Source organism: Chiloscyllium plagiosum, unplaced genomic scaffold (assembly GCF_037043375.1).
Source record: "Chiloscyllium plagiosum isolate Xiang-an unplaced genomic scaffold, Cpla_swu_hap1 HiC_scaffold_33, whole genome shotgun sequence".
NCBI classification, from domain to species: domain Eukaryota; kingdom Metazoa; phylum Chordata; class Chondrichthyes; order Orectolobiformes; family Hemiscylliidae; genus Chiloscyllium; species Chiloscyllium plagiosum.
In genome coordinates, this window is record NW_028270171.1 from 8,540,690 (window position 1) to 8,565,303 (window position 24,614).

Genomic DNA, 24,614 nt, shown 5'->3' on the forward strand with positions numbered 1-24,614 from the left:
TCCGATGCTACCTGACCGGCTGTGCTTTTTCAGCACCACATTTTTTTTACTCCAATCTCCAGTCCTTACTTCCTCCTGGTACAAGGCTATAGGGCCAAGTATATTGGAAAATGGGATGAGAATAGTTATTTGGTTGCTTTTGATTGGTGCAGATGCAGTGGGCCAAACGGTCTGTGCTGTCGATCGCTTTGACAATAAGATTCAAGCTTTTTTTTTCTCCTTTATTAGAATACTTAACCTCGACGTGCAATAAAGTTTTTACGAGTAAGCCCAAGCCTGAAGACAATTTGCCTTCTCAGTCTGCCCTGAGGCAAACCACATGTTTGTGAGTTTGAAACCACACAGCACAACTGTCCTAATATAAAAACTGAAATGTTGCAGACATTAAACAGGTTATGCAGGAGAGAGTAACAACAGGGAACATTCTGGAACCTTGATGGCCCTTCACCAGCACTGACACTGAGGAGACACTGTCCCTTTAATTGCAGGACCCCAGGCAAAGGGTGAGGAAATAGTCTGCCACTTAATGCAGCCAGCCAATTAACAGGGGGTTAGTTAGAGTGACAGGCTCATTGGCCAATAGAACCGCTGAATGAGGCACGGAGACCTGTCCATCCAGGTTTCAACCAATCCTTGTGCGGAGGTGGGTGTAACTGAGACTGCCAGCAACCAATCTAAAGAGGCTAGAGGTTAGAGGTGGGCCCCCGTCGGGGCGGGAGCCCCGCCCATCACCCGGGTGTGATCGTTATTTTGAAATAAAGGGTGGGTAGTGTCCTACCGCAATGTAAATAGTTCCTAAAGGAAAATGGAGAAAAACATAGGAAGGGAAGGTCCCATCGAGAGAGAAAGGGATGAACATATAAAATCACACCAGGCGCAATTAGTATGAATGGTTGGAGTTGTAATTTTCAACGTATTTTCCAAGGCGGGGGCGCCCAAAGATACAGGGGGAATGTGAAGAGGCACAGCAGCCATTTTGTTTTTTCCTCGCTCTCTCGGCGCGCGCGAGGCCTGGTGGCGTTGGTTAAATTAGTTAGAGTGATAAGTTAACGAGTTAACCCCCTCCACTCACTCTCACAGGCCGAGTAACCCGGAGGGGACAGCGGGGTTTTGATCCCGGCTCCCACCATGACCCAGTTCCTGCCGCCGAACCTGCTGGCGCTGTTCGCGCCGCGGGACCCGGTGCCGTACCTGCCGCCGCTCGAGAAGCTGCCGCATGAGAAACACCACAACCAGCCGTACTCCGGCATCGCCGGCTTCGTCCGCGAGTTCGAGGTCAGGGTCAGCGCCAGCGCCGCCGGGGGGTGGAGGAACAGGGGGAGACGAAATGAGGGGGAGAGGAGACGAAATGAGGGGGGGGGGGAGGAGACGAAATGAGGGGGGGGGGGAGGAGACGAAATGGGGGGGGGGGGAGGAGACGAAATGGGGGGGGGGGGGAGGAGACGAAATGGGGGGGGGGAGGAGACGAAATGGGGGGGGGGGGGAGACGAAATGAGGGGGGGGGGGGGGGGGAGACGAAATGAGGGGGGGGGTGAGGGGGGGAGAGACGAAATGAGGGGGGGGGTGAGGGGGGGAGAGACGAAATGGGGGGGGGGGGGGGAGACGAAATGGGGGGGGGGAGACGAAATGAGGGAGGGGGGGGGGGAGAGACGGGAGGGAGGGGGGAGAGAGACGAAATGAGGGGGGGAGACGGGAGGGAGGGGGGGGGGAGAGACGAAATGAGGGAGGGAGGGAGGGAGGGGGGGAGACGGGAGGGAGGGGGGGGAGAGGCGAAGGGAGGGAGGGGGGGAGAGACGAAATGAGGGAGGGGGGGAGATGGGAGGGAGGGGGGGAGACGGGAGGGAGGGGGGGAGACGGGAGGGAGGGGGGGGAGAGACGAAATGAGGGAGGGGGGGAGATGGGAGGGAGGGGGGGAGACAGGAGGGAGGGGGGGGAGAGACGAAATGAGGGGGGGAGGAGGGGGGGGGGAGAGACGAAATGAGGGAGGGAGTGAGGGGGGGGAGAGACGAAATGGGGGGGAGACGAAATGAGGGAGTGAGGGGGGGGGGAGACACGAAATGAGGGAGGGAGGGGGGGAGACGGGAGGGAGGGGGGGAGAGACGAAATGAGGGAGGGAGGGGGGGAGACGAAATGAGGGAGGGGGGAGACGAAATGAGGGACGGGGGGAGACGAAATGAGGGACGGGGGGAGACGAAATGAGGGACGGGGGGAGACAAATGAGGGACGGGGGGAGACGAAATGAGGGACGGGGGAGACGAAATGAGGGAGGGGGAGAGACGAAATGAGGGGAGGGGGGAGACGAAATGAGGGGAGGGGGGAGACGAAATGAGGGAGGGGAGGGGGGAGACGAAATGAGGGAGGGAGGGGGGAGACGAAATGAGGGAGGGAGGGGGGAGACGAAATGAGGGAGGGAGGGAGGGGGGAGACGAAATGAGGGAGGGAGGGAGGGGGGAGACGAAATGAGGGAGGGGGGAGACGAAATGAGGGAGGGAGGGAGGGGGGAGACAAAATGAGGGAGGGAGGGACAAAATGAGGGAGGGAGGGAGGGACGGGGGGAGACGAAATGAGGGAGGGAGGGACAAAATGAGGGAGGGAGGGACGGGGGGAGACGAAATGAGGGAGGGAGGGACGGGGGGAGACGAAATGAGGGAGGGAGGGACGGGGGGAGACGAAATGAGGGAGGGAGGGACGGGGGGAGACGAAATGAGGGACGGGGGGGTGACGGAGGGAGGGAGGGGAGACGAAATGAGGGAGGGAGGGAGGGGAGACGAAATGAGGGAGGGAGGGGGGGAGACGAAATGAGGGAGGGGGGAGACGGAGGGAGGGAGGGGAGACGAAATGAGGGAGGGGAGGGGGGAGACGAAATGAGGGAGGAGGGGAGGGGGGAGACGAAATGAGGGAGGAGGGGAGGGGGGAGACGAAATGAGGGAGGGGGGAGACGAAATGAGGGAGGGGGGAGACGAAATGAGGGAGGGAGGGACGGGGAAGACGAAATGAGGGAGGGAGGGACGGGGGGAGACGAAATGAGGGAGGGAGGGACGGGGGGAGACGAAATGAGGGAGGGAGGGACGGGGGGAGACGAAATGAGGGAGGGAGGGACGGGGGAGACGAAATGAGGGAGGGAGGGACGGGGGGAGACGAAATGAGGGTCGGGGGGAGACGAAATGAGGGACGGGGGGGTGACGGAGGGAGGGAGGGGAGACGAAATGAGGGAGGGAGGGAGGGGAGACGAAATGAGGGAGGGAGGGAGGGGAGACGAAATGAGGGAGGGAGGGGGGGAGACGAAATGAGGGAGGGGGGAGACGGAGGGAGGGAGGGGAGACGAAATGAGGGAGGGAGGGAGGGGAGACGAAATGAGGGAGGGAGGGAGGGGAGACGAAATGAGGGAGGGAGGGAGGGGAGACGAAATGAGGGAGGGAGGGAGGGGAGACGAAATGAGGGAGGGAGGGAGGGGAGACGAAATGAGGGAGGGGAGGGGGGAGACGAAATGAGGGAGGGGAGGGGGGAGACGAAATGAGGGAGGAGGGGAGGGGGGAGACGAAATGAGGGAGGGAGGGAGGGGGGAGACGAAATGAGGGAGGGGGGGAGGGGGGAGACGAAATGAGGGAGGGGGGAGACGAAATGAGGGAGGGAGGGAGGGGGGAGACGAAATGAGGGAGGGGAGGGGGGAGACGAAATGAGGGAGGGGGGAGACGAAATGAGGGAGACGAAATGAGGGAGGGAGGGACGGGGGGAGACGAAATGAGGGAGGGAGGGACGGGGGGAGACGAAATGAGGGAGGGAGGGACGGGCGGAGACGAAATGAGGGAGGGAGGGACGGGGGAGACGAAATGAGGGACGGGGGGAGACGAAATGAGGGACGGGGGGGTGACGGAGGGAGGGAGGGGAGACGAAATGAGGGAGGGAGGGAGGGGAGACGAAATGAGGGAGGGAGGGAGGGGAGACGAAATGAGGGAGGGAGGGAGGGGAGACGAAATGAGGGAGGGAGGGAGGGGGGAGACGAAATGAGGGAGGGGGGGGCGACGAAATGAGGGAGGGAGGGGGGGGCGACGAAATGAGGGAGGGAGGGAGGGGGGAGACGAAATGAGGGAGGGAGGGAGGGGGGAGACGAAATGAGGGAGGGAGGTAGGGGGGAGACGAAATGAGGGAGGGAGGGAGGGGGGAGACGAAATGAGGGAGGGAGGGAGGGGGGAGACGAAATGAGGGAGGGAGGGAGGGGGGAGACGAAATGAGGGAGGGAGGGGGGAGACGAAATGAGGGAGGGAGGAGGGGCGACGAAATGAGGGAGGGAGGGGGGGCGACGAAATGAGGGAGGGAGGGGGGGCGACGAAATGAGGGAGGGAGGGGGGGCGACGAAATGAGGGAGGGAGGGGAGACGAAATGAGGGAGGGAGGGGAGACGAAATGAGGGAGGGAGGGGAGACGAAATGAGGGAGGGAGGGGAGACGAAATGAGGGAGGGAGGGGAGACGAAATGAGGGAGGGAGGGGAGACGAAATGAGGGAGGGAGGGGAGACGAAATGAGGGAGGGAGGGAGACGAAATGAGGAAGGGGGGGCGAGACGAAATGAGGGAGGGGGGAGACGGAGGGAGGGGAGACGAAATGAGGGAGGGAGGGGAGACGAAATGAGGGAGGGAGGGGAGACGAAATGAGGGAGGGAGAGGGGAGACGAAATGAGGGAGGGAGGGGGGCGACGAAATGAGGGAGGGAGAGGGGAGACGAAATGAGGGAGGGAGGGGGGCGACGAAATGAGGGAGGGAGGGGGGCGACGAAATGAGGGAGGGAGGCGACGAAATGAGGGAGGGAGGGGAGACGAAATGAGGGAGGGGGGGGAGACGAAATGAGGGAGGTGGGGAGAGTAAACGAGGGAGGGAGGGGGAGAGACGAAACGAGGGAGGGAGGAGGGGAGACGAAACGAGGGAGGGAAGGAGGGGAGACGAAACGAGGGAGGGGAGGGGGAGACGAAACGAGGGAGGGAGGAGGGGTGACGAAACGAGGGAGGGAGGAGGGGTGACGAAACGAGGGAGGGAGGAGGGGTGACGAAACGAGGGAGGGAGGGGAGACGAAACGAGGGAGGGAGGGGAGACGAAACGAGGGAGGGAGGGGGGGAGACGAAACGAGGGAGGGAAGGAGGGGAGACGAAACGAGGGAGGGGAGGGGGAGACGAAACGAGGGAGGGAGGAGGGGTGACGAAACGAGGGAGGGAGGAGGGGTGACGAAACGAGGGAGGGAGGAGGGGTGACGAAACGAGGGAGGGAGGGGAGACGAAACGAGGGAGGGAGGGGAGACGAAATGAGGGAGGGAGGGGAGACGAAATGAGGGAGGGAGGGGAGACGAAATGAGGGAGGGAGGGGAGACGAAATGAGGGAGGGAGGGAGACGAAATGAGGAAGGGGGGGCGAGACGAAATGAGGGAGGGGGGAGACGGAGGGAGGGGAGACGAAATGAGGGAGGGAGGGGAGACGAAATGAGGGAGGGAGGGGAGACGAAATGAGGGAGGGAGAGGGGAGACGAAATGAGGGAGGGAGGGGGGCGACGAAATGAGGGAGGGAGGCGACGAAATGAGGGAGGGAGGGGAGACGAAATGAGGGAGGGGGGGGGAGACGAAATGAGGGAGGTGGGGAGAGTAAACGAGGGAGGGAGGGGGAGAGACGAAACGAGGGAGGGAGGAGGGGAGACGAAACGAGGGAGGGAAGGAGGGGAGACGAAACGAGGGAGGGGAGGGGGAGACGAAACGAGGGAGGGAGGAGGGGTGACGAAACGAGGGAGGGAGGAGGGGTGACGAAACGAGGGAGGGAGGAGGGGTGACGAAACGAGGGAGGGAGGGGAGACGAAACGAGGGAGGGAGGGGAGACGAAACGAGGGAGGGAGGGGGGGAGACGAAACGAGGGAGGGAAGGAGGGGAGACGAAACGAGGGAGGGGAGGGGGAGACGAAACGAGGGAGGGAGGAGGGGTGACGAAACGAGGGAGGGAGGAGGGGTGACGAAACGAGGGAGGGAGGAGGGGTGACGAAACGAGGGAGGGAGGGGAGACGAAACGAGGGAGGGAGGGGAGACGAAATGAGGGAGGGGGAGGGAGCGGAGACGAAATGAGGGAGGGGGGACGAAATGAGGGAGGGAGGGGAGACGAAATGAGGGAGGGAGGGGGGCGACGAAATGAGGGAGGGAGGAGGGGTGACGAAATGAGGGAGGGAGGAGGGGTGACGAAACGAGGGAGGGAGGAGGGGTGACGAAACGAGGGAGGGAGGGGAGACGAAACGAGGGAGGGGGGACGAAATGAGGGAGGGGGGAGGGAGGGGAGACGAAATGAGGGAGGGGGAGGGAGACTAGACGAAATGAGGGGGGAGGGGAGACGAGACGAAATGAGGGAGGGAGGGAGAAACGAGGTGGGGGGTCCAGGCCGGGGCAGGGGGGGGCTCCTGACTGGGGAAGGGGGATGGGAGTCCTGACTGGGGGAGGGGGGTCCTGACTGGGGAAGGTGGATGGGAGTCCTGACTGGGGGAGGGGTGGCCTGACTGGGGAAGGGGAGGGGAGTTAGATTAGATTAGATTACTTGCAGTGTGGAAACAGGCCCTTCGGCCCAACAAGTCCACACCGACCCGCCGAAGCGCAACCCACCCATACCCCTACAACCTAACACTACGGGCAATTTAGCATGGCCAATTCACCTGACCCGCACATCTTTTTTGGACTGTGGGAGGAAACCGGAGCACCCGGAGGAAACCCACGCAGACACGGGGAGAATGTGCAAACTCCACACAGTCAGTCGCCTGAGTCGGGAATTGAACCCGGTTCTCTGGCGCTGTGAGGCAGCAGTGCTAACCACTGTGCCACCATGCCGCCCAGTTCTGACTGGGGAAGGGGAGTCCTGACTGGGGAAGGGGGAAGGGGAGTCCTGACTGGGGAAGGGGGAAGGGGAGTCGAGTCCTGAAGGGGGAAGGGGAGTCGAGTCCTGACGGGGGAAGGGGGAGGGGAAGGGGAGTCCAGTCCTGACGGGGGAAGTGGAAGTGGAAGGGGAAGGGGAGTCGAGTCCTGACGGGGGAAGGGGAAGGGGAGTCGAGTCCTGACGGGGGAAGGGGAGTCGAGTCCTGACTGGGGAAGGGGAAGGGGAGTCGAGTCCTGACTGGGGAAGGGGAAGGGGAGTCGAGTCCTGACTGGGGAAGGGGAAGGGGAGTCGAGTCCTGACTGGGGAAGGGGAAGGGGAGTCGAGTCCTGACTGGGGAAGGGGAAGGGGAGTCGAGTCCTGACTGGGGAAGGGGAAGGGGAGTCGAGTCCTGACTGGGGAAGGGGAAGGGGAGTCGAGTCCTGACTGGGGAAGGGGAAGGGGAGTCGAGTCCTGACTGGGGAAGGGGAAGGGGAGTCGAGTCCTGACTGGGGAAGGGGAAGGGGAGTCGAGTCCTGACTGGGGAAGGGGAAGGGGAGTCGAGTCCTGACTGGGGAAGGGGAAGGGGAGTCGAGTCCTGACTGGGGAAGGGGAAGGGGAGTCGAGTCCTGACTGGGGAAGGGGAAGGGGAATGGGAGTCGAGTCCTGACTGGGGAAGGGGAAGGGGAGTCGAGTCCTGACTGGGGAAGGGGAAGGGGAGTCGAGTCCTGACTGGGGAAGGGGAAGGGGAGTCGAGTCCTGACTGGGGAAGGGGAAGGGGAGTCGAGTCCTGACTGGGGAAGGGGAAGGGGAGTCGAGTCCTGACTGGGGAAGGGGAAGGGGAGTCGAGTCCTGACTGGGGAAGGGGAAGGGGAGTCGAGTCCTGACTGGGGAAGGGGAAGGGGAGTCGAGTCCTGACTGGGGAAGGGGAAGGGGAGTCGAGTCCTGACTGGGGAAGGGGAAGGGGAGTCGAGTCCTGACTGGGGAAGGGGAAGGGGAGTCGAGTCCTGACTGGGGAAGGGGAAGGGGAGTCGAGTCCTGACTGGGGAAGGGGAAGGGGAGTCGAGTCCTGACTGGGGAAGGGGAAGGGGAGTCGAGTCCTGACGGGGGAAGGGGAGTCGAGTCCTGACGGGGGAAGGGGAAGGGGGGTCCTGACGGGGGAAGGGGGGTCCTGAGTGGGGGGGGAAGGAAGGGGAAGGGGGGTCTGTTTGGGGTATTGAGGCAAGGGGTGGTGGGCAAAAGAGGGGAAGAAGAGTAAATAGAAGGGAGTGGATATGTTGGTTGATATGGTGATGGAGGTGGGGAAATGGGGTGGAGACGGTAATAAACAGAAAAATAAAGTTTGTATGAGGGGTTATGGGAAGTGCATTGGGAAGCAAGGGGGAAAGGAAGGGAATGGGGTATTTGGGCTAAATTGGTAAAAGAGTGGTCATGGGAGGTAAACAGAAGGAAGATAAGTGGGGAGAGGGGAAATGAGATAGTTTGGATGGAGGGAGGGGGGAATTGGGTAACCAACTGGAGGAATGGTGGGGAGAGGTTTGCCGAGGGGAGGACAAGATGGTTGTGGAGGAAAGGAAGAAGTGATGAAGATGGCGGGAGTGAAGATTGGTGAGACTTGTTGAAGGGGGTGGGGAATGTGGGATGCATGACAGGGAAGTGGTGTGGACTGGGGAAGGTGGAAAGGAATTGGGGAACAGATGATTCATGATGGAGAAGAAGCACTGTAGGGGAGGGAAATGAGAGTGTAAGAGTAGTGAGCGAGAGCCATGTAGATATGGAAGGTGTTAGGTAGGAGGGAACAGTTGTGGGGAAGGCAGCCAGGTATTTGAGAGGGATCTTGTGGCGGTGTGGGGTGGCAAGATTTTGAGGGTCAGTTTGAGCAAGTGGATAGGGTCTTTAAGGACAGATAGGGTGGATTTGAGATATTGGAGCCTTTTGGGGCAAGGGGAGATGTGGGAGAGTAAGGGGTTTGGTTTGAGTCCACTTGGGAAGAGGATTGAGAGTTGGTTTTGAAGGTGACATGGTTTTCGGGTGTGAGTTAAGACCTGGTGTGTGGGGTGGAGGATGAAGTTGGCCATGGTACAGCGTTGTGGCAGTCTTGTTGCAGGGGTGCATAGCAATGTATTTGTGGGGCTTGTTTGTGATTTTTTTCCGGAGAAAATTGAACACACACACACACACACACACACCATGATTTAGCCCCTTAGTCCATTTATACTCCATTTCTTCCTCTTCACTGTTTGTTCTTATTTTCTGGAATCGGTCTCAAGAATTTGGTTTTCTGAATTCTCTGTTTCTAGCTTCTCCATGCTGCCATGTTATTCCACTTTGAGATTTAAGGTTTAGGACAGTCCTGTTCCTGCCTCATTATTACAGTTGCATGTGTTCGCTCATTATATTCTGAAACTTAAATCCCTTGTTACCCTAGAAACTGGATATTGACATATTGAGCAAAAAGCAAAATCCTGCAAGTGCTTGGAATCATATAAGAGATCTGTCAGCATCTCTTATGGAAAGAATCTTTCACACTGTTGATATATTTAATATTATTAGAACACTTTAATACCATAATTCAATTCCACATGAAGGTTGCAGCTGAAAGAAGCTCAGGCTTGCATTCTAATAGTCACTATTCAGTGCATTCACACCACAGTTTCAAACATAACTGGCCTCTATCCAGGAAAAGTGGTGAGCAAGGAGCCACTTGGAATTATTAAAATAGAATATAGCAAGCATAGCTTCTGAATTTTTAAAAGTTTTTTTTGCTTATATAGGATCCTAGAGATGCCCCGCCACCAACAAGAGCTGAGACACGAGAGGAGCGCATGGAAAGAAAGGTAAGAAATTTAGGCCAGACATGCATTCCAGTGTTAAGTGTGTTAGGAGAGGGTAGACATTAGAAAATACTTGCTGGAATTATTTGAAGGTCTCCATTATTATATTCTATAGGAATGTGAGTCCACAAACCTTTTGTTGAACTGGCCATTACCTGTGTAGGTGCATATGACCTGTAAGAATGTTTAGTCTCTTTGACTTTGTTGCAGGGTCTTCACCAAGCCTGATCATTTTCCCGAAGAGTTTTCTACGTGTTCACTTATCAATAGTAGGTTCTGGATAGATTTCTGCCTCCCTCTCTTGTTGCTACTAATGAAGCCACCTAAATCATTAGACAGAAAGTAAGCCATTCAGTTCCTCGTGCCTCCTCCCATTATTTCCCCCAATGCCACCTTTTTTGCCTGCCTAAATATCCTATAACTCCCTTTGTAGGCAAGAATCTTTTTTTTTAAATACTCAATGACTCCCCCTCTACTATTCTGAGGAAGTGTTCCTTGGTCTTGTGACTTTCCAGGAGAAATAAATTTCAGATTTATCCGAAGTGGGAGACTTCCTACCTTTGAATTGCCCTTTAATCCCTCTGTCACAGGTATTCAACCTTTGTAGAATCCATTTTGTCACAGTCTTCAGAATCTGTGTTTCAATAGGGTGACCGTTCAATTTTCTAAAACGTCAGAAGATACAGGGCCAATTTTTTTTTTGTCTTTCCTATTAAGATGAACCTAGCCCCCAAAATCTCTGGAATCAGTTAAGTCAGTCTTCACAGTTGTTCTACACCAGTGTTAATTCAAAATACAGTACAGAAAATTCACCCATCTGTGCATATTAATGGTACATTTAGTTGTTTCTTCACTGGCTATATTTGAGGAGCTATTGACTGACCTTACAAATTTTACTAAGCCTGGTTGCAGATCAAATTATATTCTGCTTCTGGAATGCATATGGATTACCAAGTGATGCTGCTGATTTTCTCCTGTGTGGTAGCAGACATTGTGATTTTCCTTTTACAGAGACGTGAGAAGATTGAGAGAAGACAGCAGGAAGTTGAAAATGAGCTTAAAATGTGTAAGTGTACTGGAGGGTGTGTTGAAAGTAACTGACTGAGTTGTGATTTGACAATAGGTATTAAACTCAGAAAAGTTTGATCCTGTCCAATCCTGCCATCTACCTTCAAGCTTCTTTTGAAGTGGGTCTCTTAATTAGACATTAAAAACAGCTGTCTTTGCACCCTGGAAATTAATAATTTTTAAACCTGATCCACCCACCCCTGCAAAAAGCAAATTAAATGTTACAATAGCTGATTTGTCACAGTTACTTTGGCTAAGTACTAGTGGCTATGACATAATAAACATTTGTGTTTTCATACATTATGTATGGCGTTAAGACAGATCGCAGGAGCGTGACCAAAAACAAATTAATCACGGTACTTGGACAGGTGACCAATAGCTTGGTTAATAAGGTGCATTTGACAGGAGGATAGAGGTATAATGGTTGTGGAGGGAATTCCAGAGTTTGAGAATAGTTAGCAATAGTTGTGAATTGTAACAGTACAGCATTTGAGAAGTTACTCTTTGTTTCTGGTCCACAGGGGATCCTCATAATGATCCAAATGCGCAGGGTGATGCATTCAAGACACTGTTTGTTGCCAGGGTGGTAAGTTTGAGATTTTTAAGTTTCTAATAAGTTTTAAAAAAATTGGAAAATGGGCTGCTAGTGCTAACACTCTTTACCCAGTATGATGATACATAACTGAAATGGCCCGTATTGTGATTGGCATGGTGGCTCAGTGATTAGCACTGCTGCCTCACAGCCAGGGACCCAGGTTCAATTTCTGTCTTGGGTGACTGTGTGGAGTTTGCACATTCTCCCCATGTCTGTGTGGTTTCCTCCGGGTGCTCTGGTTTCTTCCCACAATCCAAAGATGTGCAGGTCAGGTGAATTGGCATTGCTAAATTGCCCATTGTGTTAGGTGCATTAGTCAGGAGTAAATATAGGGTAGGGGAAGGAGCTGGTTGGGTTACTCTTCGGAGGGTCTGTGTGGACTTGTTGGCCCAAATGGCCTATTTCCATACAGTAGGGAATCCAATCTTGTGCAGCTTGTGATCGTTACTATTCTTTGAATGCTGTGTAGAGTTGTCATGAAAGGAAGAACAGAAATATTTCATGGGAGCAAGGAGGGTGAATCCACTTGCATGTATTGTGAAATAACTGAGGAATGTTGTGTTCTATATGTTAGAGGGCCGTCCAACTAACTATTAGGAAATAAACTGAAGAATTGGAACTGAACTTTCTATTCTGCTAATTCATTATGCAATGTGTAACAGTACCAGTAAATAAGGTGACTGTGTCTCAGATTTTGTTTAACTTTGGTGTTAAACATCCTCTGTCAATTTTTTAATGCTTCTCCTAACCATTTCTGATTAGTATTGTTTATTTTTACATTTATTAATGATTTGGCTCCTGCTTCCTCTGCACTACAGAACTATGATACAACAGAGTCCAAACTGAGGCGTGAATTTGAGGTCTATGGCCCCATTAAAAGGGTAAGTATCACATAATAGGAGTTGGTTTCAAATTATGATAGCAGTGCTGAGTACAATAAACACTAATCCTGTGATCTTTTTAAATCTGCATGTTGCACATATTCTGACAGCCATGCATTGGACGAGACCCCAGAACAGGATAGCAGCACAGCAAATAAGTAAATAAATTCTTCTTGCTGGTGACAAAATTTAATCCTGCTTTAGGATAGGCTTTCAAAAAAGTTCATCACTTAATGTTAGTGAGCTGAAAAATTAAGGACTCTGTAGTAAGAATGGAAATGCACAGCTCAGTCAGCACCTGTAAAGAGAAAAGTTGAAGCACCAGTATGTTCTGGAAATAGTCACCAAACCAAAAAGCATCTGTGGAGGAAGAAACTGAACTCACTTTTCATATTGATGACTTTTTTTGGAACTAGGGCAAGTTGGATATGACAGGCTATAAGGAACATTGGGAAGGAAGAACAAAAGGGAAGTTCTGGGGAGGAGGATAAAAGCAGAAACAAAATGACTGAGTTACATTTGTGTTCTGTATTTGGCCTTCCTGATGTAGAGGAGACTGCATTTTAAACAATGAATACGATAAATTTTATTGAATGAAGTACAAGTAATTCGTTTTTTTTTAATCTTCAAGTTCCCCGTGGAAGACTGGGTAGCAAGGGTAGATCTCATGGAATACAGGGAGATCTAGCCATTTGGATACAGAACTGACTCGAAGGCAGAGGGTGGTGGTGGAGGGTTGTTTTTCAGACTGGAAGCCTGTGACCAGTGGAGTGCCACAAGGATCAGTGCTGGGTCCACTACTTTTCAACATTTATATAGATGATTTGGATGTCAGCATAAGAGGTATAGTTAGTAAGTTTGCAGATGACACCAAAATTGGAGGTGTAGTGGACAGCGAAAAAGGTTATCTCAGATTACAATGGGATCTTGATCAGGTGGGCCATTGGGCTGAGAAGTGGCAGATGGAGTTTAATTTAGATAAATGTGAGGTGCTGCTTTTTGGGAAAGCAAATCTTAGCAGGCCTTATACACTTAATGGTAAGGTTCTGGGGAGTGTTGCTGAACAAAAAGACCTTGGAGTGCAGGTTCATAGCTCCTTGAAAGCGGAGTTGCAGTAGATAGGATAGTGAAGAAGGCATTTTGGTATGCTTTCCTTTATTGGTCAGAGTATTGAGTACAGAAGTTGGGAGGTCATGTTGTGGCTGTACAGGACATTGGTTAGGCCACTGTTGGAATATTGCGTGCTTTTCTGGTCTCCTTCCTATCAGAAAGATGTCGTGAAACTTGAAAGGGTTCAGAAAAGATTTACAAGGTTGTTGCCAGGGATTGAGCTATAGAGAGAAGTTGAATAGACTAGGGCTGTTTTCTCTGGAACATTCGAAGGCTGAAAGATGACCTTATAGAGGTTTATAAAATCATGAGGGGCATGGATAGGATAAATAGACAAAGTCTTTTCCCTGGGGTCATGAAGTCCAGAACTAGAGGGCATAGGTTTAGGGTGAGGTGGGAAATATATAAAAGAGACCTAAGGGGCAACTTTTGCACTGAGGGTGGTACGTATATGGAATGAGCTGCCAGAGAACATGGTGGAGGCTGGTACAATTGCAGCATTTAAAAACATCTGAATGGGTATATGAATCAGAAGGGTTTGGCGGGATATGGGCCAGATGCTGGCAGGTGGGACTAGATTGGGTTGCGATATCTGGTTGACATGGACGAGTTGGGCAGAAGTGTCTGTTTCAGTGCTATACATCTCTATGACTTCCCCAGGCAACTCAAGAAAGAAGTGATGGAGGCTCGTACAATTGCAACATTTAAAAGGCATCTGGATGGGTATATGAATAGGAAAAGTTTGGAGAGTTATGGGCTGTGTGCTGGCAGGTGGGACTAGATTGAGTTGGGATATCTGGTCGGCATGGACTAGTTGGACCAAAGGGTCTATTTCCATGCTGTACATCTCTATGATTCTAAGTGTTTAGAGCTGTGGGTGGTGGAGAGAAGGGAGCTAAAAGGATAGGTTTTCCATTTCCCTTGTTTTCAGTGCATGGGGAGTTGTTGTTGGGTGTGCATGAAGAGTGGGCTTGAATTTTGTGGAGAGAGAATAGTCACTTCAGCAGAGAGGCGAATGTGCTATATTTAGCATTATGCTAGAAGTTGTCAAAGTGATGGGTAATCAATCATCCACTAGATATTATGTGTTAGGAAATGGGAAACCTTATGGTACTGGGTGGGAGTGAAAGAGGTGAAAACAGAAGTACGGGAATTCAAGTGAATGCTTAAGTGTGGTGTGGGAGAGAAAAGATGGCTTAACATCTGTATTGCAAAAATCAGAATCAGTGCTGATCTTTACAATTGCTAATTGACTTATTGTGCATTTTCATATGCTGCTTTTTAATTTCCAGCTGATTTTTTTGGGCTTTGTGTGTACATGTATTAGAAATGGTTATTATTTCAGTTATAAATTTTTAACAAATGATCTGGATGACAGTACAACTACTGGACCTTTATCAGCACTTTGATATAGATGGTTAAGATTATCGTTTCTGAAAGTTTCATTGTTTCTTCAGTTTTGGTCTGGAACTGTTTTAAGGAAAGTCTCTTGTGAGGTTAGCCAATAGTTTAACAGTGATAGTAACACCATCTATTTCAGCTGTATTTTTTATTTGAGCTGAATTCCTGAACACAGTGAATTGCGTACTTAAACCAGCTTCCACACGGTGCACCTTGAGCATTTTCAGTTGATTTATGGACAGCATTGCATTCTGCATTAATACATAATCAAAATATCTGAAATGGGAATTGAAATGATTAATTTGGCAGGGAACTGAGGGATGAGCTGTGATATTGATTATAATCTGGATGACTATTGTTGATATAAGCAATGTTTTGTATTATAAGACTTCTGTTCAGTCCTTCACTTATTGTTTTGTGTCTTTTCTCTCTATTTTCTCAAGATCTACATGGTATATAATAAAAGGACTGGAAAGCCCCGTGGTTACGCTTTTATCGAATATGAGCATGAGCGAGACATGCATTGTAAGTGATTTGTGCATTCGTGGGTTGGGATGGGTTTTGATTGGCTAACTATGGGAGTTCAGGACATCCCGTATGTAATACATGCTATTGTGCAACTTGCTGGGTGAAGACTTGGACCTCCAAATTCATTCATGCAACAGATGTTTTCTCTAGATCAAAATTTGTAAATACTTGGATCCATTACAGACTGGGCTTTTGTTCTACAATGATTCAGCATTGCTTATTTCTTTCTTTAAGATGGTCCCAATTAGATGCAGAGCAACTTTTCATTTTTAATGTGTCAACCTGTATGTCCTAGATATGTCTTCAGGACAGTATTTAGAAATTTTCTGGAATCATTTGGGAGAAAATATGGACAGCTTGCAATTTTAACCCAATTCAGTAAGTCCAGATGAGTAGCTATCTTGATTGAAAACACTTTTGGTTTCTTAGTGTAGCTTCTGTTTTGTAATACTGTGCCTGATCCTTTCTTTTAAACTTTCGTAAAAGATTACTGTGATACACAAGTCTCAAATAGGATTGCACTCAACTGAATGATACCTTTTTTGGGAGTGATAGGAAATGAGTTCTAAAGTTGAGGTGAACCTGCTAGGCTGTCTGAAGGGGGGGGGGAGCTGAATCCATAACAAAGGAGTGTAAGCGACAGGAATTCCTAGTGTTCTCAGTTTTCATGTGCGGATTGAATGTACTAAATGTAAAAAGAACTATCATGACTGTTGAAATCAGTCTCCAAAGCTTTCAGTCTCCAAACTCACCTGTATGTGAGCTGTTCTGCAGTAAGCAATCGCTAACTAATGAGTAAACTGCAGCATCTGCTGTCAAATCAGCCCCGTCAAAATATTTTGTACCATTAGTGATGGAAATTGTCTTTGTATTTAATGGGACCATCAGAACCTATACTAAGCCTGAAATCTATCATAAATTTTAGTTAGTGCAGACTATAGAATTCACCATTAAAACTTCAGGTGAATCAGGGAATGTTGAGCAAAATGTTTTGTTGGGATTATAACAAAAGAGATTTTTGGGATGCTAGAATATTTAAACCCAAACCATTTGATTTCCATATCCTAATTAATTATTATTATGGGACTCATCTGTAAATGATTTGGAAGTTCTGTCATAGGGGGTGAAATCTGGTTGGGATATCCATGATTTCCTTCTCCCTGAATACTTGACATTTATCCCCAGAACAAAAGATAGGAGTGAGCATTTCATTTTGTGACAGCAGTTCACAATCACTCCCATCACCTGGTGGAATGTCCATGATGTAAAATAATTTCTGCTGCTGAAGCATTGCAAAGTCGTCTTTAGAAGGTTAGAATGAGAATTCTATAGTGGATGGATAAGCCATTTCTTGAAAACATGTGACTTGAGTAGATACAGGGTGCATGTCTTAGCACTAGTACGTGCTTGTGACTGAAATCTGGGTTTGTGGTTAATTTAGCACTTGTATTAGGGATAACAATTATTTTAGCCATGCTTGTACCTGTTTATCAAGTCACAATGTATTTACTCCAAGCTCCTTTGTAAAAGCAACATTTAGAACTAGTGTTACAGATGGTATGTGGGGGACTATTTGTGTTATTAGTGTATAATGATGGATGCAAGGAGTGGTAAGTATGCTGCAACTTCCTTTGTGTTGGAAGTGCTAAGGAGAGTCTATTAAAGTGTTAATTATTTATATTTGACTATCACTATCATAATGAGGACTTGCTTCACAGTTTCTGCTTAATGGCTGAAGGTTAATTTTGTTCGCAGAGTAGCTGGAATCAGGTCCTCACTTTTATTAATGCATTTTTTCCCCATTGCATTCAGGATTGTTGCAGACACTGCTCGACGGCGGTGCAGGCTGCTGAATATAAATTTTGAAGGCATGGGTCACTACAGCACTGGCCTAGCTATTCTAACCCTGTGGTTTCCCATTTTTGAAGTGATTCTGGGAATCTTGTAACTGGCTGCCCCAACATGCAATGTAAAATTGCATGGAATTGACATTTATTGGGAAAGTTTTGTGAGGATATTTCCTTCGAATTTTGTGCTCACAGTGCACTGTTGCTGCTTTTCTTCTCAGGTGGAATGGGCTTAAGCCTGTTACCCTTCTCATATGAAAAATAATGCTTTGGAAATAATTTCTTGTTATTTGATTGAGGGTGTACTTTTCCTCCTGAGTTTATCCAGGAGTTAAGTCTTCTCCACGTTAATTGTACTGTTAGAAATGATCCAAGTGGAGAGCAAAGACTGATGAGGACAGATCTGTGCTATTAGTTAACACATGACAAGTTTTTAGCACCGCGGGGCATGAGTCTTTTTCTTTTTTACAAAAAAAAAAGACTTTTTGCATCATTGGGCCCTTTTCACGACTGAAAGTTTTGCGAAACCTCGCCCATCTAGCATTTTGCTTTCAGACTGCAATTTTGCAATGGGTGACATATGTATTGAAAACTATTGGCCTGTCTTTCTTGATTAAATGTTAGGTTTTTAAAACAAATCAAAAGCTTCTTTTGAATTCCATTCAGGAAAAGCTTGGGTTAAGCAGCAACCTGCTCTTTCAAGTTGCAACATCAGACCATTCTCCTTCAGATTGATTTTAACTATCTTCAGCCAGCATTTCAAACTTGAGTTCTGACCATCTGATGTTTTCACTTCCTTGCAATTATGCCAAGTCTGCCAATTATGTAGAGCTTTGGTTCCTTTAGGGTTGACTGCATAGCACAGGTTTTACTGCACTGGAGAGTTTATGCCATCCTGAAGTTCATAAAAATAAATTCTGATCTGTTTGGTTCTTATAAGGGTGAAACCATCTTGTGAAAAGGGCCTCAGTGTTTGTGTGGTTTTTTAAAAAGAAAATAGATTGTTTGTGAATTGTACACTACGTTTGCAAGCTGGGGTATATTAATTCTATGTTATTTCTATTGTCACTGCAGCCACCATTCTGATGGCAAATGCCACTGCTGGCTTGCAGCTGATGCTAATGCTCCCCTTACATCTCATTGTATGGTTGGTATATGGGTTTGTATGATGGGTAAGAACTCACAATACATCACCACAGTGAGAGGAGCGTGATTAAAATACAGTATGTAGATCCAATGGATTTGCTAAGTGCAGTTAAGAGAAAGGTGAGGCTACACAAAACACACAGGTGATATAGAAAAAACTTGAGTGTTTGGAGGAAGGAAAGATCTTTGCTACAAGATTGTTAGGATTTAAAGCCTGGGGTAAAGAAGCTCAGTGTCCACGTCTCTCATTCCTGTCTTTGGGATCTGCACCAACAAAGATTGTCACTATTAAAAGTTGATGCTTTGCGTTGAGGTTTTTTTTTTAAAAAGCACAGCAGTATGACAATTCAAATTTTAGAATTCTTAGTTCAAGTTTTCTGTTGCTTGGATTTGAAGTATAGCCTGATGCTTGAAAAAGAAACAATCTTACAGAATGTTTCAGAAAACTTGTTGGAGAGCCAAGCAGTCATTAATGTTTGCAGTTGTTGTTTTCACTGCAGTGAGCTTTGAATTGCTTTAGAGTTAATCTGTAGTTACAGATTCCTTGATTTGATGCTTCTAATGGGATTGGGTTACATCTAGTGGGAAGAGAGATGAAATTAGAAGATTTGACCTTTGAGGCAATGCTGCTGGGCAATATATGGCTGTAACCTGGGGAGATGCTGTTTGGCAATATATGGCAATAACCATACTTCTGGCTAAAAGATGGCATGGGAATGCTCCTGCAACTCAGCAGTTAGCTTAGTATGGGAGACAGTTTGTGTGGAGTCTCCATTCTTTTTCAGCAAAAGTGTTCTCCATGCAAATGGTTTTTCCTCTATGATTTAACATCCCATTTAATTGATGCATGAACATGCATGCTATTGGGCACTAAAAAGGAATCTATTAGGTCTCGTTAGAGTTTATTGCTCAAATATTCTGTAATTGTTGAGTAATGATGTTTATTGAACAGGTGCATTTACATTTTAGTCTTTGGCCTAATAAAGAAAGTTGCAAGGTGGTGGCTGTGGCATTGGATTTGATTTCCTGTGTGCACTGTTGGAATCCTTGGAAATTACTAGAGTTGGACATGGAAATCTAAAAAGGACATTATGGTTACTAAATGTGAATTATAAAGAAATATTTACATTCTCAGACATAGGTCATAGGGAATTTGAAGTCAGGTTTGGGCTTGGTTTCATTTACCGTTAGTAGTTGTAAAAGACTTTTATGAGAAGCTCATGGATAATTATGGTTGCTTGTGAGTGAGCAAAGCAAAATATGCAGACCCTAGAGGCAGACATGATCAGGTCACTGTACTTCTGCACCCCTAGAGCTACTGAAGTAGCATAACATTTGTTTCAAAAATGTTACCTACTTGATGTAGACTTCTCTGCTTTTCTTTGGAAGGCACTTCCACTATGCAATTGGGTGATAGTTGTTTGATATTGGGCTAGACTAAGAAATAGGGTTAATGAAACTGGGTTTGTTTTTAATTTGCATTCATAGCTTGCATTTAGAAAGCCCATTTTAATCACTAAGCACAAGAACTTAACTGCATACTTAAATCTGTATGCGAGTTTAACTTTCTCAATGTTCGCCTTTCCCTACTGGTTTTGTTCCTAAGGTAAGAGAGAGGCGTTGGAGCAGGTCTTGAGTACCTGAGAGGTGGGAGTAGAGAACTAGTGATAAGTCATTGGAAAATCAAATATACAAAAAGGAATTGTGTAGTTCACCACCATATTTTAAATTGCAAAGGATTGTAAGATTTAGTGAGCCCCTCTAATTTCCTGAGCTGAAAGTCTAGAGACTTGCAATGCGGGTGGAACTTAAAAGTTTGATAAATAACCCTAGCAATAATTACAGTTTGCTTGCAGTTCTGCATTGGCCTGTCTAACTAAAACTAGTTATTTTTTACTAGTCTCTGTAAATTGGTTATCACATTTGTCTCCCTTGGATTTCCGACCAGCTTATCTTCAATACAAACTTTAGATATTATTGTAAATCCTCACTCCTCTAAATTGAGCTGATTGCAATAAAATCTGCAGGTCTATGCTGCATCCAATTCTGGCCACAAGCAAAACATTTATTAAGTCAGTATATCAAAAATAGTACCAAATTGGTTCTCTGTAGCATTTGTAACCAGCAACATAACATCACCAATATAAGACATTTGGCCTTTAATTCTTAATTTCATTCCTCCATGGACACATTGTGAAAGATTAACACTGAAAAGGAAAAGATTGTAATTTCAGGGCAGATCAAAATATTGTGAAAATGGCATAATCTAGCAAAGAGATTTTATACACCAGTACTGAGAGCTGTGACAAGTGTGATTGCACTCTTTCTTTGTCCTTTCTGATGTTGGATTGTTGGCCTGTGTTGTTTTTTTCTCAATAATTCAGTTTGGATATTATTAAACAGTTCTGAAGGGAATACCCACTTTTCCACACTCTTTTCTGATTTTTGTCTCGTTGCAACTCTGTTTTCAAAAGCAATCTGTCCAAGTATTGGTACATGTATGATAAAAATGGCTGCATCTTTCCCAGATTCAAAGTAGATTAAACTAGTTGGTGTTTAGAGCAAAGCTAATGTAGATCTATTAGGTCTGTAGATCTATTAGGTCTGATGGCTGGTATCTGTGCCGTAAAGTTACCCCTTTCCCTACTTTATTTGAACGAAAGATGTGCTGTGCAGTGCAGTGCAGCTTTACCTTGGGGTGTATGATGCAAGTCAAAAGTGTGGCTTTGGTTTAGCAATTGTTGTCAGAAGACTAACAAACATGTTAGCCTCATGATACTGAGCATTTCTTGACAGATCAGTGGTATAATAAAGATTAAAGCTAGGTTTCAATTTAATTGAAATGCCACCTGTCCAAGAAAAAAACCTGCCCGCATCAATTTTAATAAATTAGACAAATTGCTGACAAATTCAGCTTGAGTGAACTCTACACTTTCCTTAGGAACTTAAAGGGGCTTTCATCAGCTTGCTGGAAGAAAGATAGTTGGGGCTAAATTTACAATTAATAGTCAAGAGGAGAATGTACACAATTGGGGGTTGAAATTATTAGGCATTTAGAAAAATGAATCTAGTAATTTACAGCTCGAATGTAGAAGCTAGTTTAACTCAGTCACTGGCAGATTTATTCCCTTAAGGCTAAAATTGCAACTTCTTATTTAAAAACCTACTTATTGGCTAAAGTCACTAAAACATCTTTACATTTTCTCAAATTTTATAAATTGTACATAAACACAATTTGGTCAATCAAATCACGTACATGAACATTTTTGAATTCATGATTATCAGGACTGTTGATTTGGGTAAACATCTTTATCAAATATATGGACCTCAACAGTTTAACCCACTTTGCACATAGCCTGCCGTTAGTGCTGAGAAAATACGTTTGCAATTTAAACACTGATGACTTAGTTACAAGTGGTCCGCAAAGTGACATCACGTCCGTAAAATATAACACCCAGTTTTGTATCTCATCTTGAAGCTGCAATGTCACCTTTGCCTGGCCTATTTTTTTTTTTAATTACCAGACTTTAAACCACCTTCCAAGAGATGTTCCAAAGGTGTTAACTGATGAAACCCTGCACTCTGGATGCTACCTTGATTTCCATCTAGGTTAAAAATGCTTTTTTTTTTGTGCTCTGCCTTCTCCCCTCTTCCCTTCAACTTCCGGGCATTCACTTTGATGCCAGTGATCATGTTTGAGGAATGCGCAATGGACCACACTTCTGGGAAACTAATCAATAAAATGTGCTTTCATTCACCTTGTAGACTGTATGAGTAGCTTTTGGGGATTCAGTAGAACCTTTCTTTGTTAAAGAAAGCACTACAAAATCCTGAATTCCTTTTTAATTCTTTCACCCTGATGTCATGCATTCACATTTTAATAAGCTCAGTGCTTCCTCATATGTTGTAGGCTTTCAAAAAAAAGGATTCTGCAGCTCAATGCCCATTCATAACTACTTAAAACATTTCCTAAAAAAAAGTTAACATGCACAGAACCTTCTTAAAAATAACAGCTACTCAAAACAAAAAAAAATTGCTCATCAAGTAAATTTGAGCCAGGTAAGCTGTTGTGAAGGGTTTCCCAGTCTACATCGTGGAGCCTTTGATACTCCAAGCAAATGGAAGCTTGCGAGAACAGAGAAGCAATGCTGGATTGGTAAAACAGGGTATTTTAACGTCATTGGTAAAACATGGTAAAAGTATTTTTTTATTTATTAAAAAAAATACACGAGGGATTGTCTGGCTTGTGTTAAATTTTTCACTTAATAACTCGAATGTTCAAAGAATACCTGGTTTTAAAGAGGGATTCTCACCATCTCACCCCTTGATTTGGGAGGAAGCTCAACATTTGGGAAAACTTGTTTTATTCTGCAATCACTGAGATAAGTAGGAGTATCTGACTGCAGTAAAGGTGAATTACCCTGTAAGGTGGAGATGCTGCACAAATTATGGATTACCTGCTGGAGGTTGCCATCTGACTCTTAAATCATCCGAGTCTTGCTCCAAATGAGTTAATTATCGTGTCATTGAAACTGTATCTTCATTTGGAAAATTGCCTTTTCATTCGGATAAGAAACCATGTGGGAGAATGCAAGAAGGATGTTTATGTTACCTTTTGACTCTAGAAGGTGTCTTGATAGTGAGATCCTCTCTTTAAAGAAATATTTATTATCTGAGCTGTGATATCTTTTGGCAGCATGTTTTCTGCTCATGGTTGCAGCTTAAGATGCAATGTGCATTTCCCCCCCTAATCAGATTAGATCACTAGGAATTGTGTATTTGTCCACTTTGTGCGTTTAGCCTGCTTCAGTTTCCACCTGAGCACTTCTGGCTTAACAGTACTGTTGAAGATAGGTGTGTCATTAACATGACAATCTTGAGCCCTGACAAATTCAGGCTGGATTTTTGTGGGTCTTAGAGGACTGGTTGACGAGTCATCTAATTAAACTGCTTTTGGGCAAGTGTGTAGACTCCATTCTTCAAATAAAAAAACAACACAATGTGTGATTTTTAAAAATGAAAGAATATACATTGTATAAATATATTTCTCTTTCCAGGTATTTAATTGCACCAAATAGCTCCATGCAGAATGTCTGTCTCTAAAGACTTCTGGCCTTGTGCAGGTTTATATTGGAAATATTCACTGGCTTTGATTGGAAGAGATGATGGTCCCAACTGGGTGCCTGGAAAATCCTTCATAGGATAGTCTCCATATGAGCAGTTTCCCAGACCCCAACTGATATAATGCAAAAACGTATTTAGTCTCTTTCACTTTGTACTTCCAGTGATTTTGAGAATCTTGGAGAGTTAGTTCCCTGTAATGAATGAAATGATATTGTGACTTGATGAAAAATTACAAGGTTAAGAATCCTAGAATTAAGTAATTAGCCAGATATTTTCTACATCCTAGATATGTCACTCACTACTCATCTTGAACTTGGTTATATTGTTTCAGTTGTGTGTCAGCTCTACTATTATCGAGAGTTTAAAGTTTAAACAGTTTCCTTGAGTGGAGCCTTGTGTGTTATGCAAAAGAAATATTTCTGCAAGCTAAAAAAGTTCTTCCTACTGACCATCTCTGTGAATATGGTGATCTAAAATTTTGAAAATTTAGCAGGTCCTAAAGTTTGGCTGCTTCTGTTTCTATATTTGTAATCTCCTGGCTGCTGTGTTACTTGTATTTGAGAGTCTTCCTTTAGTTAAAACTGTCGCTACCACAAAAAGATGTGCATGTTCTGGATTGCACTTGGCCTGGTTGGTGCAGCTGATACTTTGAGCCATATTTTTATTCAAACACGAAGGTTTTGTCTTTTGAGAGAGTAAAGTCACAAGAACAGAAAAGTAAAACTAGGGTGTGTTTAAAAAATGGTTAAAAGACTGGCTAAAAAGATTCTGTGTTAAGAGTAAGCCAAAACTTCATTTTTAATTTTCCCGTGCATGGATTCGACTCTGTAGAAATTAGTGTTCTTTGGACATTTGAATTGTAGTGATTTCAGAGTAACTTTGAAACCAGAAAAAGCCACAAGTCAGACATTTTTCTCTGATACCGTTTTTAAACCTAATTAAATATATTATCTTTTGAATATGCTTGTTAAAGTAATCAAACGCCCGATGTAGAAAATTCTTAAAAATCAAATCGCTGCTGAAAGCAGGTAAGGTGCAGTAAGTAAAGGGTAAATCCTCAGCAGCAGAAAGTTACAAACAGTGGAAGTCGAAACACTGAACATTGTACCATCTGTTGGCAAGATAGCGCGTCCCGCTTTTCATGAGTGCAGGGGGCTAAAGTGCAGTTTTTGTAAGTAAACTTACAGGTAAAATCTCTTTTCTTTTGTTAGTGGTGCTGTG

At 46.6% G+C, this 24,614-nt stretch overlaps 1 protein-coding gene across 1 annotated transcript in view; it reads left to right on the forward strand.

Annotated features, from left to right (window-relative positions):
• Positions 1-985: 985 nt before the first annotated feature.
• The window catches only part of snrnp70 (small nuclear ribonucleoprotein 70 (U1)), a 29,301-nt gene continuing 5,672 nt past the window's right edge, over positions 986-24,614 (forward strand). The window contains exons 1-6 of the mRNA XM_043679620.2: positions 986-1,275; positions 9,634-9,696; positions 10,705-10,759; positions 11,283-11,347; positions 12,175-12,237; positions 15,192-15,273. Coding sequence (XP_043535555.1) covers positions 1,129-1,275; positions 9,634-9,696; positions 10,705-10,759; positions 11,283-11,347; positions 12,175-12,237; positions 15,192-15,273 — 475 coding nt within the window. The 5' untranslated portion in view covers positions 986-1,128. The remainder of the gene's footprint in view (positions 1,276-9,633; positions 9,697-10,704; positions 10,760-11,282; positions 11,348-12,174; positions 12,238-15,191; positions 15,274-24,614) is intronic.